The sequence below is a fragment of the Eurosta solidaginis genome, chromosome 5, assembly GCF_040869045.1.
Source record: "Eurosta solidaginis isolate ZX-2024a chromosome 5, ASM4086904v1, whole genome shotgun sequence".
NCBI lineage: Eukaryota > Metazoa > Arthropoda > Insecta > Diptera > Tephritidae > Eurosta > Eurosta solidaginis.
The window spans coordinates 22456022-22472446 of record NC_090323.1 but is presented as its reverse complement, the minus strand read 5'-3'; the positions used below and the strand labels follow the sequence as shown (position 1 = coordinate 22472446).

The window sequence follows — 16425 nt, the reverse complement described above, 5'->3', positions numbered from 1 at the left end:
ATTGTGACTGATTAATAAGAAGACGCACATGCAATTTACTGACACGTCATATTTTGTTTTACAAATTTTAATAAAAACCCTAGAAAATAGCTTTGCTTGAATACTTTTTCGATTAATAGAGATTTCAACTTGCCGCACTACAAAGCAGCACAACATACACAATGAGGCTGAAAGTAAAATGGTTATTAATATTTGTTAGTGTAGCTGCATTGTTTCAGCTTACGCTGGCACTGCCCGTAAGCAAAAATAAACCTGAAGAAAAGGAGGAAGCTTCTAGCACATCTGCTACAACAGATGTTGAAACTGCATTGGAATATGAAAGATACTTGAAAGAAGTTGTAGATGCGCTAGAAAGCGATCCCGAATTTCGCAAAAAGTTGGATAAAGCTCCTGAAGCTGACATACGTGTAAGTAAAAATGTGTTGTGTTTGTAATTTGAATTAAGATCTTAATTGACGCACCTAATATATACACACATATTTAGAATGGAAAAATCGCACAAGAATTGGAATATGTGAATCATCATGTACGTACTAAATTAGATGAAATTAAACGCCGTGAAATTGAACGTTTACGCCAATTGGCAAATCAAGAATATGAATTAGAAAATGAAATCGATCGCGAACATCTAAAAATACCCGAACATTTGGATCATGATAATCAGCATACATTCGAAATCGAAGATCTTGAAAAGTTGATTAAGAAAACTTCTGAAGATTTAGCTGAAGCAGACCGTAAGCGACGTGAAGAATTTAAGAAATACGAAATGCAAAAAGAATTTGAAAAGGAAACCAAATTAAAAGCACTGCCAGAGGAGGAACGGAAAAAGTTTGAACAAGAGGAAAAGGAAAAGCAAGAGAAGCATAAAAAACACGAAAAAGTTCATCATCCAGGCAATAAAGCGCAGTTTGAGGAGGTTTGGGAAAAGCAAGATCAAATGGATAGAAAAGATTTTGATCCACACGCGTTTTTCATGATGCATGGTAAGTAGTACAACGATTATTGTGGTGTCTGTATGTATTGCTTGTTTTTACTCAGTATGCTGTGCACCCGGTTGTTGTTGTTGTAGCGATAAGGTTACACCCCAAGGCCTCTGGGAGTGCTATCGATGTGATGGTCCTTTGCCGGATACAGATCCGGTACGCTCCGGTAACACAGCACCATTAAGGTGCCAGCCCGACCATCTCGGGAACGATTTAAATGGCCACATTAAACCTTCAGGCCATCCCTCCCTCCCCACCCCCAAGTTCCATGAGGAGCTTGGGGTCTCCATATCCTCGTCTGTTAGTGAAACAGGATTCGCCGCGGACAGGTGAGGTTGACAATTGGGTGCACCCTCGGAGTACCCAATAATAATTTTATTAGGGATATCATGCTTCCTGTTGATTTGTACAAAGCAACAACAGCAGAAATTACATGACACTGTCAAAAAACATACTCACCATGTTTTTTAGCCTACCTGCGCCTTAACCATTTCATTTTACCAATCTGCCTCTTAACCATTTGAATTTAGCTTCTTGAAAAATTTAATAAACTTAAAACTCTTCGCAGACGTAGACGGAAATGGTTTCTGGGATGAAGTGGAGGTGAAAGCGCTCTTTGTCAAGGAGTTAGATAAAGTTTACCAGGCTGGACTACCTGAAGATGATATGCGTGAACGCGCTGAAGAAATGGAACGTATGCGTGAACATGTTTTCGAAGAGGCAGACACGAATAGAGATAGCCTAATAAGTTATAAAGAATTTTTGGAACAAACTAAACGTGATGAATGGAATAAGGATCCCGAATGGGAGACAGTCGACGAGAAACCTCAGTATACACATGAAGAGTATTTGGAATTTGAGCGTCGTCGGCAAGAAGAGGTTCAGCGTATGATTGCACAAGGATTGGTATTTATAAATTATTTTATAGTTATTTTTATTTTAACTTTTCTTTTTCCTAATTATAACTTTCTTAGTTACCACCACATCCAAATATGCCACAAGGCTATTATCCTAACGGCGCACATGATGCCTATCAAATGGGTGGTGCACATAATAATGAAATTCCCCATGGCCAACAGCCGTTGCATTATCAGCAACCACAACAACAATATTTGCAACAGCAGCAACAATACGCACAGCAGCAACAGCAATATATGCAACAACAATACCAAGGACAACCAATTCAACTTAATCCTAACCAAGCATATCAAGTGGTAAATGGACAACAACAACAACACCAGCAAATGCCACCGCAGCAATATGCGCAGGTGCCCCAACAAGCTCCACATTATCAGCTGCCACCACAGCAGCAACAACACTTGCAACAAATGCCACAACAACAATATCAACAGCAAGTGCCACCTCAAGCACCACAATTTCAACAGCAGCAGCAACAACAACAAGTTCAACAACAACCACAGGTTCAGCAACAACAACCACAGTTACAGCAACAACAACCACAGTTACAGCAACAACAACCACAGTTACAGCAGCAACAACCACAGGCACCGGCTCCAGTACAGCAGCAGCTACCAGTAGCAGCTCAGCAACCTCAAATACAAGCACACCAGCCGCAAGTAGTACAGCAGCAACAACCAGTTGCTGGTGTCGTAAAACCTGCTCAACAACAACAAAACATTCCACCAAATAAATAAGGTAATGACGCATTTGAAAATTGAGCTAACGTAACACATTAGCTACAAAAAACTGCAATTATTTACAACACAAACAAATGTATGCTTTCAAAACCTTACCCCCCATACATTCACTACGTTACATGTACCTATGTATGGAGCACTTTCTTTTTGGTACGTGTGTTACATAACCAACTCCAATTATGTCAATATGTCAGTCGGTATATTACGCATACAAAATTCCATATATCGATGTGCAATAATAACTCTTAAGTATGTTTATGCACTACATAAATATTTGCACATATGTACGTACCTACATCCATGACAAATTTGCATTTCTTATTGCAGTTTCCTTCGAATTTTCTCACATATCAAACTTTGTATATGAACCGAAAATTTTTAGTGCGTTAAAAATATTAGAAACAATACATTAATTAATTGATTCTTATGATTTTATTAATCGATTCCGTATTTCTATATTGTAAATATTACTTTGAAATTTTTCTAATTTAATCGAAATATATTTTGTACTTGATCTATTGAATTTATGTAAATTTCTTCGAGATAATTTAAAATAAAAACACTTAAAAACGAAATTTTTGTTTTTTGTCCGGTGTAACAAAATAGAAATATAAGTGGTGAGCCTGCAAAGAACACGTAACGTGTTCAATGGAGGTATGGATGACATTTAAAATGCCTGCTAGATTCATAGACCAATAAGAAATCTGATTAAATTATCAAACCAAAATTTTGGGGACTATTTATATATAGGTTACTAATCCATTGCAAACGCATTTGGGCTCTACAGATGAGTACCGTGACCTTTTTAAATAAAGAAAATGCATCTTAGGGATTCAAACTCAGATATATGAATGTTAAATACTTTATTTAAAAAACGTTTGTAATTATTTTGTTTATTTTTTTATATAAAGCCATATTTCAAAAAAAAAAAAATAAAATTTTTTTTAGAATTGAAATTTTTTAATGGTAAAAGGACAATTTTATTATACTCAGTTGAGCACAGCTCACAGAGTATATTAAGTTTGATTGGATAACGGTTGGTTGTACATATATAAAGGAATCGAGATAGATATAGACTTCCATATATCAAAATAATCAGGATCGAAAAAAATGTGATTGAGCCATGTCCGTCCGTCCGTTAACACGATAACTTGAGTAAATTTTGAGGTATCTTGATGAAATTTGGTATGTAGGTTCCTGAGCACTCATCTCAGATCGCTATTTAAAATGAACGATATCGGACTATAACCACGCCCACTTTTTCGATATCGAAAATTTCGAAAAACCGAAAAAGTGCGATAATTCATTACAAAAGACCGATAAAGCGACGAAACTTGGTAGATGAGTTGAACTTATGACGCAAAATAGAAAATTAGTAAAATTTTGGACAATGGGCGTGGCACCGCCCACTTTTAAAAGAAGGTAATTTAAAATTTTGCAAGCTGTAATTTGGCAGTCGTTGAAGATATCATGATGAAATTTGGCAGGAACGTTACTCTTATTACTATATGTACGCTTAATAAAAATTAGCAAAATCGGAGAAGGACCACGCCCACTTTTAAAAAAAAAATTTTTTAAAGTAAAATTTTAAAAAAAAATTTAATATCTTTACAGTATATAGGTAAATTATGTCAAGATTCAACTCCAGTAATGATATGGTGCACAAAATACAAAAATAAAAGAAAATTTAAAAATGGGCGTGGCTCCGCCCTTTTTCATTTAATTTGTCTAGGATACTTTTAACGCCATAAGTCGAACAAAAATTAACCAAACCTTTTGAAATTTGGTAGGGGCATAGATTTTATGACGTTAACTGTTTTCTGTGAAAATGGGTGAAATCGGTTGATGTCACGCCCAGTTTTTATACACAGTCGTCCGTCAGTCCTTCCGCATGGCCGTTAACACGATAACTTGAGCAAAAATCGATATATCTTTACTAAACTCAGTTCACGTACTTATCTGAACTCACTTTATCTTGGTATGAAAAATGAACGAAATCCGACTATGACCACGCCCACTTTTTCGATATCGAAAATTACGAAAAATGAAAAAAATGCCATAATTCTATACCAAATACGAAAAAAGGGATGAAATATGGTAAGGTAATTGGATTGTTTTATTGACGCGAAATATACCTTTAGAAAAAACTTTATAAAATGGTTGTGACACCTACCATATTAAGTAGAAGAAAATGAAAAAGTTCTGCAGGGCGAAATAAAAAACCCTTAAAATCTTGGCAGGTATTACATATATAAATAAATTAGCGGTATCCAAAAGATGATGTTCTGGGTCACCCTGGTCCCCATTTTGGTCGATATCTGGAAAACGCCTTCACATATACAACTACCACCACTCCCTTTTAAAACTCTCATTAATACCTTTAATTTGATACCCATATCGTACAAACTCATTCTAGAGTCACCCCTGGTCCACCTTTATGGCGATATCTCGAAACGGCGTCCACCTATGGAACTAAGGATTACTCCCTTTTAAAATACTCATTAACACCTTTCATTTGATACCCATATCGTACAAACGCATTCTAGAGTCACACCTGGTCCATCTTTATGGCGATATCTCGAAAAGGCCACCTATAGAACGAAGCCCCACTCCCTTTTAAAAATACTCATTAACACCTTTCATTTGATACCCATATCGTACAAACAAAGTCTAGAGTCATCCCTGGTCCAGAAAGGCCCACTCCCTCTTAAAATACTCATTTACTCCTTTCGTTTGATACCCATATTGCACAAACGAATTCTAGAGTCACCCCTGGTCCACCTTTATGGCGATATCTCGAAAAGGGGTCCACCTATACAACTAAGCCCCACGCCCTTTTAAAATAATCATTAACACCTTTCATTTGATACCCATATCATACAAACAAATTCTAAAGTCACCCCTGGTACACCTTTATGGCGATATCTCGAAAAGGCGAACACCTATAAAACGAAGGCCCACTCCCTTTTAAAAATACTCTTTAACACCTTTCATTTGATACCCATATCGTACAAACAAAGTCTAGAGTCACCCCTGGTCCACCTTTATTGCGATACCTCGAAAATGCGTCCACCTATAGAACTAAGGCCCACTCCCTCTTAAAATACTCATTAACTCCTTTCGTTTGATACCCATATTGCACAAACGAATTCTAGAGTCACCCCTGGCCCATCTTTATGGCGATATCTCGAAACGGCGTCCACCTATAGAACTAAGGCCCACTCCCTTTTAAAATACTCATTAACACCTTTCGTTTGATGCCCATATTGTGCAAACAAATTCTAGGGTCACCCCTGGTCCACCTTTATGGCGATATCTCGAAACGGCGTCCACGTATCGAACTAAGGATTACTCCATTTTAAAATGCTCATTAACACCTTTCATTTGATACCCATATCGTACAAACACATTCTAGAGACACCCCTGGTCCATCTGTACGGCGATATCTCGAAAAGGCGTCCATCTATAGAACTTAGGTCCACGCCCTTTTAAAATACTCATTAATATCTTTCATTTGATACCCGTATCGTACAAACACATTCTAGAGTCACGCCTGGTCCATCTTTACGGCGATATCTCGAAAAGGCGTCCATCTATAGAACTTAGGTCCACGCCCTTTTAAAATGCTCATTAGCACCTTTCATTTGATACCCATATCGTACAAACACATTCTAGAGTCACCCCTGGTCCATCTTTACGGCGATATCTCGAAAAGGCGTCATCTATAGAACTTAGGTCCACGCCCTTTTGAAATGCTCATTAACACCTTTCATTTGATACCCATATCGTACAAACGCATTCTAGAGTCAACCCTGATCCACCTTTATGGGTATATCCCTAAATGGCGTCCACCTATAGAACTATGGCCCACTCCCTCATAAAATACTCTTTAATGCCTTTCATTTGATACCCATGTCATACAAACACAGTCCAGGGTTACCCTCGGTTCATTTTCCTACATGGTTATTTTCCCTTATGTTGTCACCATAGCTCTCAACTGAGTATGTAATGTTCGGTTACACCCGAACTTAACCTTCCTTACTTGTTTTAAAAATAATGCTTAACTCTGGAAGGTAAGGTGAGGCCACCTGATTCAAAAAAAATGTGTGTATGTATGTATGTATCGTTTCACTAACGAAGCGTTTACTCTAAATAAATAATAGGCGTCAGCAAAAATAAAAAGCAATGCTAAAAAAATAGGCGAGTCTTATTCTGGCAGTAGCCGAACATAATACATGTACTCAGCTGTGGGTTCAATTGGCTTCACTTTTTTGACACCAAGTAGTATAAAAAGTGGGTGCGGTTATTACCTCATTGTGCACAGTTTTATTATAAATATTTCGCGTTATGAAGAAAATATGTGTCACGAGTTATGGCTCGTGAAAAAGGAACCAATTTCCAAGCTTGCAATATTTTCGCATTACTTCTTATGAGACTTTGGAAAGTTAAAATATATAATTATTAGGGTGGGTCGAATTTATTGTTGAAAAGGCACATCCAGTTTCTGAATCTATGAGTTGTTGTTGTTGTTGTAGCGATAAGGTTGCTCCCCGAAGGCTTTGGTGAGTTTTATCGATGTAGTGGTCCTTTGCCGGTAACAGACCCGGTACGCTCCGGTTCCACAGCACCATTAAGGTGCTAGCCCGATCATCTCGGGAACTATTTATGTGGCCACATTAAACCTTAAGGGCATTACCTTCCTCCCCACCCTCATGTTCCATGAAAATTCGCCGCGGATAGGTGAGGTTGACAATTGGGTTTGGAGAAGCTATATATTGCGCTGGCAACCTGAAGGGTTGCGCTACACAGCCCCTTGAATCTGGTATTTTAGTCGCCTCTTACCGCAGGAATATTCTGACCCCCTAACCCGCTGGGATCATACTGAGTAATATTGTCCATGGGGCCATACTGAAATGAATTTCAAGCCTCCCTCCCACTCAGCATTTAGGTGATTAAATTTTGAATTCCCCTACATATCAATACAATTTGATTTCTCTTTCTGACTAACTATGAGTTATCATACAAGTGAACAAAAGAAATAATCAAATATGAATACTCTTGATGATCAAAAACCGAAAATCATTTTTCGATCACTTTTTGGAATCATTTTTGAAGTCTATTGATGATTAAATTTTAATATTTCATAAAAATCAACAAAAACAATAATCAAATATGCTTACCTTTCGATGAACAAAAACTGAATATAGTTTTCAATCACATTTTGGATTCATATTTGAATCAAATGTGTTTACTTTAGGTGATCAAAAATTTATAATCATTTTTCATTCAGCCTTCTGAATATTTTATGAATATATTTGTTGACTGAATAATGAATTTTATACTTGTTGAAATATTACCTTTCATTAAAAATCTCATTTTTTTTCTCATACACATATTTTTTCAATGAAGGTAAGAAAAAATATATAAACATTTTATTATTTATGCAAAAGATATTCTTCAAGACAAAAAATAATGTGATGCTGCTCGTGACCGAAGATTTACCCAACGATTTCTCCACCTTCGGCTTCCCAGAAAGTACATAATGATTGGACAATACAAAGGTTGTGAGCTATTTGAACCCCAGGTAAGTGAAACTATCTTGACATATGTACCTAGATACGTGTTCAACATCCCGTATCGTATGCGTATTTTAAGATGCAGACGATAATACTGATGTTGGATGTTGTAGTTGCAGGTGTATATCGGTCAAGTTTGTTTGCGGTTCTGTGGTTCAAATAGCTCACCTCTGCATGCTTTCTTCCCCTGATGAAATACGATTATTATGTAGTATCTTATTTTGAATAAGTTATGAAGAATAAACGCATCAGAATCGCATTCAAAAATCTCAACCAAACGAATAAAATATGTTCACGAATATGATCAGAAAATGACTGTGAAAGGCAGTCAAATATTACTCTAAAACAATTAAAGCTCAATTTTACAATGATATCAAATATGAATAAAAAGCGTTTCGAAATATGAATCATAAATGATTGTTCAAGAATAATCACATTTATGGTACATTTTTCTCCCGACGATACATTAATTTTCCAACAGAAAATGCTTTTAAATTTGAACCTTTTTAATCATCTTGGGGTATGATATTTAAATATTTTTTGATCAAAATTTTCAAAAAATGATTGGCTGGGCTAATTTTGTTAGAACATTTTATATCCCAATCCGAATTCGACATTTATTTTCATGTATTTTTTTGTGAGAGCCGCTATTCGGATTGGGATATAAAATTTTCTAACAAAATTAGGGAGGCTCGAAATTCATTTCAGACCTATGGTCCCATGGACAATATTACTCAGTATGACCCATAGATTCAGAAACTGGATGTGCACCTGAAGTTTTTTTCCCCATTTTTTTCATACAATTTGACCCGCCCTAATAATTATTTTTCGCATAGAAACTGCCTATTTGCCAAACTTTGTAATGACAGCTTGAACGATTTTTTGATTTATGACCAATATGATTTTAACACAAGTGGGCCGTGCCACACCCCTTTAAAAATATTTCAAAATGTTTTAGGTAGAATTTATAGATGCAATTTTTATTGAGAAATCAAAGTTTTCGATTTTCTGAAAAATATACACATATATAAAATAGGCGTGGTTATCTTCCGATTTTGGCCATTTTAAATAGGCACTCATTCAAAGAACCCAACTAATAAATACCAATAAGATATCTCGAAATTTATTAAGGTTATCTCGTTCAATTCAGTCTGACCGACGGGATATGGAAGTCTAAATTTTTTCCGATTCCTTTATACCATTTAAATGTACCGTCAACCAGATAAAATTAATAAACATGCTTTGCACAACTAAGTATAATAAGTTCAACCACTTCTTAGCCCCACTTTGCATGTGTATTTCGTACCAAAACTAACCATACCTACATATTTAGCGAAATAAGTGGTACAGAAACATACAACGGACGGTGTTATAAACAAATGCAAAAATATCAACTGAGACAAACACAAACTATGCTTAGGTATAAAGGTCGGTACACGTGTTTATTAGGGTGGTTCGAGATAAAAAAAATTTAAAATATAAAATGTTTTTAACGAAAACTGATGTTGTTTTCACTCTAGCTCAACTTCGACCTAGATGCTGTAATAGGTCAAATTCTTACTTATCCAGAATCAACCCCGACATATGCAATGTATGTCCCGCCTGTAATGTGCAACCAACGCATCTAACGCCCTTATCTTTAAGGTCAACCCTATTGAAAGTGTGTATTTACTGGACTCCCGTTAGAAGATATTGATAAGAATTTGTTCACCTATTGGATGCGGTGAACCACTGCTACAACAACAAAAACATGAGGCCAATAGATGCTTTACCAAAAATACCAATTCTAAAAAAGGTTTTGATTGCAACCGGTGTGGAGTTAGTTGTTGTTGTTTAAGCGATAAGGTTACTCCCAGAAGGCTTTGGGCAGTGTTATCGATGTGATGGTCCTTTGCCGGATACAGATCCGGTACGCTCTGCTCTCACAGCTCCCTTAAGGTGCTAGCCCGACCATCTCGGGAACGATTTATATGGCCACATTAAACCTTCAGGCTATCCCTCCCTTCCCACCCCCAAGTTCCATGAGGAGCTTGGGGTCGCCAGAGCCTCGTCTGTTAGTGAAACGGGATTAGCTGCTCGAAGGTGAGGTTGATAAATGGGTTTAGAGAAGCTATATATTGCGCTGGCAACCTGAAACGGTGGCGCTACACAACCCCTTAAACGAGTGGAGTTAGTAGGCTCGCCTACCAAATAAATAATTTTTTGAATTATGTTAAAAGGCCGAGGTTCGATCTCTTAAATATATAAAGGGCCTTACCTAAGAGTTTTATTGAATATTGTCCTGTTTCAGAACTAGATTCAGTAATTGCGTTCTGCAAGCCAATTCTCAGATACGAAGTTTTCGAACTGGCAGCCGTGATATGTGTGATATTCTATTCAGGCGTCGATGTTACGTCGTTCTTTTGCTTGTCTTCCACTTTCAGTTTAAATTTTGAATCGGTCGTTTTTTCAACGCAGAAGAAGGGGCTGATAACTTAGAATCTCATCACAATAAGCTAGGTGATATAGTTCATATTTTTGTTGTAGAAAAAGAGAAAAGATAATTTTACTACAAATCAAAGTGACAGGTACATAGACACCATTGTCGTGAGAACGGACTTGATCGGACCTTGTTTCCTTATAGTTAGGTTAGGTTGAACTGGCCGGTCCATGGGGACCTCACATAGACTGAATAAGTCCGTAGTGTTGCCAGAAGTTTGTTTTAACGACCAAAGTGAAAAACCCTATCAAAAAACAAGACCTATGTTATAAAATAACTCCGTCCTCTTGGCAAATACTAGAAGCTTCTTAGGACTTAACTCACTTGCTGCTTCTAGATCTGGCAGCTGTATCACTCCTAATAGCTAGAATCTTAGCCTGGCAAGCGCAGGCCACGAGCACAGAATGTGTTCGATCGTTTCCTCCGCCAGCCCGCACTTCCTACATCTGTTATGTATGTATGTATGTATTTATTTGAAAATTTGTTCCAGGCATGCTTAACCAACGAAACGATATCATTTCGTTACGATAATCAACGTTAATAAACGAAACGAAGTCATTTCGTTTCGTTTATTAACGTTAAGATCGTCAAATTAACGAAATGATTTCGTTTCGTTTTCTGCCATATCAAAACGAAATCAAATCGTTTATGTTGATTTTTAATTTCAAACTATGCTGGCAAAGCTGATTGATGGCGGAGTCATTAAAGGTGAAAGCATTAGCCAAGCTGATTGCAACTTTTCTCATGAATTTTGACAGTACGAACATTTCTCAAGGTATTTTTGACATTACCACCAACGAATTACACAAACAAATTACATAGAGTTTGTGTGTGTATGTGCGCTCGTTGTTGCCACCTTACGGCTACACCATTCCTATAGCATTGCCAGCACAATTCAAACATAAAGTATCACGTTTTTGTTAACGTTTTTAACGTTAACGAAAGCTTTTCGTTTCAGTTAAAAACGAGATACAATTTATTTTGATAATTTCTTTATCGATAATATTTCGAAGTGTTTCAACGGAAACGGTGGAAATTTTTTGATAAACGATTAGCTTAACGTTAAGGTGCATCCCTGATTTGTTCCTAGCACAACAATTTTGACAAATTATTTAACAGTGCTAGTCATGAATAGCATGAGCTATACAAATTGAACATTTATAATAATAAATTAGATTAATCAAATTAAATTAAATATAGCGGACAATAGTGAAATATTTATGTATGTAAATGTAAATCTTAAAACTAAAGAAAAGTAGTTAATAAATATTAAAAGACAGCAGTAGTGATGATAACCTTAGGCTGGTTATAGATTGAATAGTATTTAACAAACAAAGAAAGAAGACACAGAGAAAGGAAAAGGACTTAGAAATGAACATTTTAACAACAACAATTTGAGATCCAGTTTAAGAGTCGTTAAAAAATGATGTTAGCTCTTTTCTGAAGTGCAGAGCATTACTTAAGAGTCGAAGACTAGTAGGTAGCGAGTTCCAAAGACGTATTGCAGTAACAAAGAATTGGCGCTTAGAGGTTAGCGAGCGGTATCTGATGTGCTTAAGAAGAAGCACCGATCTTGATGATTGCAGAAAAATAAGCTTACGATATAGATAGTCAGGTTCCTTCGTGTGTATCAATTTATGGAGGAAGGACAGTGTTTTGACTTTTAAAAGATTTTCGAAAGAAATGTTTAGCAACCTTTCAGCATGTTGAGATACGTGGTCAAATCTTTTCAACCCATAAACATATCTAGCAATGTTGTTGTAAACAACATTTAGTTTGTTCTTGCACAGATAGTCACAGTTTGAGTAAATCACACAACCATGGAGTAGCGTAGGTATTAAGTACGCTTTAGCCAGAAGTAGTCGTATGTGCAAAGGCGTGAAATACTGTGTTAACCATAGTGTACGAAGCATTCCATACACTTTCCCAACCGTTCTAAAAATATGGTCTTTCCATGTCAATGTTTTGTTAAAAATTACACCTAAGTTTTTCGCCGTATCTACGTATTCTATAACGGAATTGTCGAACACTACATTCTCTAAATCATTAGTGGGAAAAGACCTTCTATGAATAACAATACATTTTGACTTATTCGGGTTTATACATAAGCCATTCATAGCAGCCCATGAAAATATTTGATTCAAATCGTGGTTTAAGTTACTTATGCACAAGCTAGTTTGATCACGAGGACAACACGTAAATAACTGCACATCATCAGCGTAGATATGAACATTACAATACTTAAGGACATCGGGTAAGTCATTGATGTACAGAACAAATAACAGAGGACCCAGGATAGAGCCTTGAGGGACGCCTCTTAAGACATGAAGGAAGTCAGACTTTTCACCATCTATACATACTGCTTGAGTCCTATCGCCAAGATATGATCTTATAAGGGCAACTGCATGACCAGAGAAGTTAAATAGGTTTTCCAGCTTCCTACAGAGCAGAGTGTGGTCTACAGAATCGAAAGCTTTGGAGTGGTCAAGAAGTGTTAAGAAGGCAATGTAACTTTCATCCACTCGCTCACGAATTTCTTCTGTCACAGATAATAGTGCCGTTGTACAGCTCCGCTTTGACCTGAAACCGGACTGACTATCTGACAGGAGCTTGTATTCATGTACATATGATACGATTTGCCCATGTAGAATACGTTCAACGACCTTAGAGAGGAAAGGGAGTATGGCTATTGGTCGATACTCATTATTTTGTTTACGGATTGGAATAACTTTTGCAGCTTTCCAGTATATTGGGAAGACACCGGTCGTCAAAATTGAGTTGACCAAGTAAGTAATGTGGGGAAGGATTTTGGGAAGAATGACTTTTAAAAACTTTGAACATATACCATCAAGCCCCATTGCGTTAGACTTCACAGAAAGTATGGCTTGGATAACATCACAATTATCGACACAAACAAACTCGAAAGGGCTAGTGTCAACATTAACACGCACGGAGTAGTTATCAATACACACATTGTCGGCTGAGTTTGGTAGTCTTACAAAAGTATTATTTATTTCGTTGATGTCGACATCAGGGGGATGAGACAGGTCACTTTTGGGCTTACCAATTCCTATTTGTTTGATTTTGTTCCACTTTTCCTTTGTATTCAAAGCAGAACTAAACTTATACTTAAAATAATTTGCCTTGGCCAGCCTTATGGCTTTGTTTGCAATAAGCCGAGCTGTTTTAAAGCAGCTATGCGCTTCGACTGTTTTGTACCTTTTCCACCGTGAGTAGGCTTGGTTACGAAGGTGGATAAGGTGTTTTAATGTAGCATTGAACCAAGGGCTCTTCTTGTATTTAAGTGTTTTTATTTTTAGTGGAACGTGATCATCGAATAACTTATTTATATTATCCTGCAGAAACTTTGTCTGGTCATCAACCGATGTTAACGTACGAATCAAGCTCCATTCAACCGACTCAACGGACTCAGCAAGGGAATAATAATCTATACTTCTGTAATCGCGATACGCGAACGAACTTGGCCTACATGATGTTTGGAAGTTGTAGTTTAGGAATATCAGGTCGTGTTTTGAGAAGCAGGAGGCGGATAGTTGCGTGTAGTGAATCATTTTATGAAGATCATTGACAAAAAATAAATCTAATAGAGAAGAGTTAGTATTTGTGAAATGCGTTGGAATAGCACAGTTTGTGGGAAAAAGTCCCAGAGATTCCATGTTTTGTTTTAAAGTGGCATCCACCAGTAGGTTACTATTAAAATCTCCAGCGATGATAATATTGTCATAGTCTAATAGTAACGATTGAAGAAATTCAATAAACGCGGAAAAATCTATTAGTCGATTCGGTCTATATGCACAGCCGATAAGAAGCCTACTATTATTATCAGAAAACATATGAACAAACACATATTCCACAGGATCACCTGGACTAGAACAACAACACAATTTACAGGACACACTACTTTTTACATATATCGCAACACCACCACCATGACCACTTCTATCAAATCTGAAAAGTTGGTAGCCATTTATCTTCACCATATCATTTCTATGAAACGAAGAAAACCATGTTTCTGAAACACATATGACATCAATATCGGAGCCTTCTGACAGAAACCTCAACTCGTCAAGCTTTTTATAAAGGCTTTGCGCATTGATATGAATAACTTTCAGCCCGTTGGCTTTTTTACTGACTATGCGCAACAAAGTAGATAGACAGTCTTTGGAACTCGGGGACTCATTATCGCAGACCAACATTATAAAAATAATTAAGTGAATGATTTACACTGAATTTGGCTAACAACATAATTAATGATTTTGTGATGTTGTAGGTGGAGAAAAAGACAGAGAAGGAATAGATTAGAAGAGAGCAAAGAGAAATATTTATTAGCAGGGGGCTGTTAGTTAAGCCTTTGGTGGCCCTCCAGGGCGTTTTTCGCAACCGGCGTGACGTCTTCACGAAAGGAAGTATTGTTTTCCAGGTCGAGACTCTCGAGAAAACTCAGGCTGGGGACTGCTTCGGGTCGGTCGCCGAATTTTCGCTTTATATGCACCACACCCCGCATTGTGAACACCGATGAAACCTTTTTCCTCTTCTTTAGATGGATCGCAGCCTTGAAGATCTCATAGTTGTTTTTGGTCAGCGATGCATTAACAAAGATAGGCTCATTGGAATTTATTCCCACATGCACGAGTCGCAGCCCTTTGGTGTTGTTGTGGCGCCTGAAGCTCGCAATCGTTTTCAACAGCGTATTTCGGTCCGCAGGTGTGTAAAATTTAATGATAACGGCGGGATCAACCGTACCGTGGGGTAGTTTGCGTTTCGGCCGAAAAACACTTTTTAGGGGGGGTGGCTGTAAGTTTAGCGTGAAGCAGAGGTGGTGGAAAATCTTTTGTAAGTTTTCCCCTTCCTCGAAGGGAATCCCATGAACTCGGACGTCACATGCAGCAATTTGGAGTTCTTGCTTGGATATAAAGTTTTCCTGCTTACATACTCTCTGTTTTAGTGTGGCTATTTCATTTTCGAGGTGCCCAATCCTCTCAAACATACCCTCCATGCGATTAATTCTACCACTTAACTCGTTTAACTCCTTCTTCAGGCCTTCAAATTTATCTTCCAGTTTTCTGCATGTAAACTCCATCATACGCTTTTCTGCTTCCATTATTTTATTGGACAACGAGTCATTGTACTTTATGAGTCGTTGGTCGATTGTACGGATGAGGTTAGGAGATGTATCGCTTAGACGAGGAGCCTTTTTAATTGTTTCAGCTTCATTGCCCAAGGTCTCGCCACGACGCTTTCCAGAATTTTGTGACATAGTGTTCCAAAAAAATACTCCAAAAAATAGATGAGTTGGAACCAGGTGGCAGCACAGGCGTAGATGGTATAATTTATTTTAGGCTATCAACCGATAGATGGCGCGAATGCGATTGTTGAATTACTGAAAGCTTTCTGCACAGGAATTGGTGGGAGATTTTCAGTTGTTGGTAGCTATGTATATTATCAAACTTTCTTTGTTGTACCACTGTTGTTATTGTATTATGACAATTGTGATTCTCATTAAATTCACTACAAATTATGAGTTTCAGCTGCACTCCGTGCTCCACACTTTGGGAGTTGCTAGAGATTTTGATACTTTTGAAAGTTTATCTTAAATTCTCGACAGAAATGATTAAATTTTTGAATTATTTACGCGCTCACTTTTAAACAATACTTCACACGAACAGAGTTGCCGAGAGTTGTTATCACTGACCTAATTTAAAGGCATG

General features: G+C 37.2%; 1 protein-coding gene across 1 annotated transcript; it reads left to right on the top strand.

Annotated features, from left to right (window-relative positions):
* Positions 1–3216, top strand: NUCB1 (Nucleobindin 1). Its single transcript, XM_067792383.1, has 4 exons — positions 1–407; positions 485–983; positions 1552–1889; positions 1958–3216. Exons 1-4 carry the CDS (start codon positions 162–164, stop codon positions 2636–2638), a joined length of 1764 nt encoding a protein of 587 aa, XP_067648484.1. The 5' UTR covers positions 1–161; the 3' UTR covers positions 2639–3216.
* The last annotated feature ends 13209 nt before the right edge of the window (positions 3217–16425 follow it).

Excerpts from the sequence above, each read along its gene's own strand:
- NUCB1 (XM_067792383.1), top strand. The coding sequence starts at position 162 with ATGAGGCTGAAAGTAAAATGGTTATTAATATTTGTTAGTGTAGCTGCA. Across the intron at positions 408-484 it reads CTCCTGAAGCTGACATACGT|AATGGAAAAATCGCACAAGA; the intron begins GTAAGTAAAAAT and ends ACACATATTTAG. Across the intron at positions 1,890-1,957 it reads GTATGATTGCACAAGGATTG|TTACCACCACATCCAAATAT; the intron begins GTATTTATAAAT and ends TAACTTTCTTAG.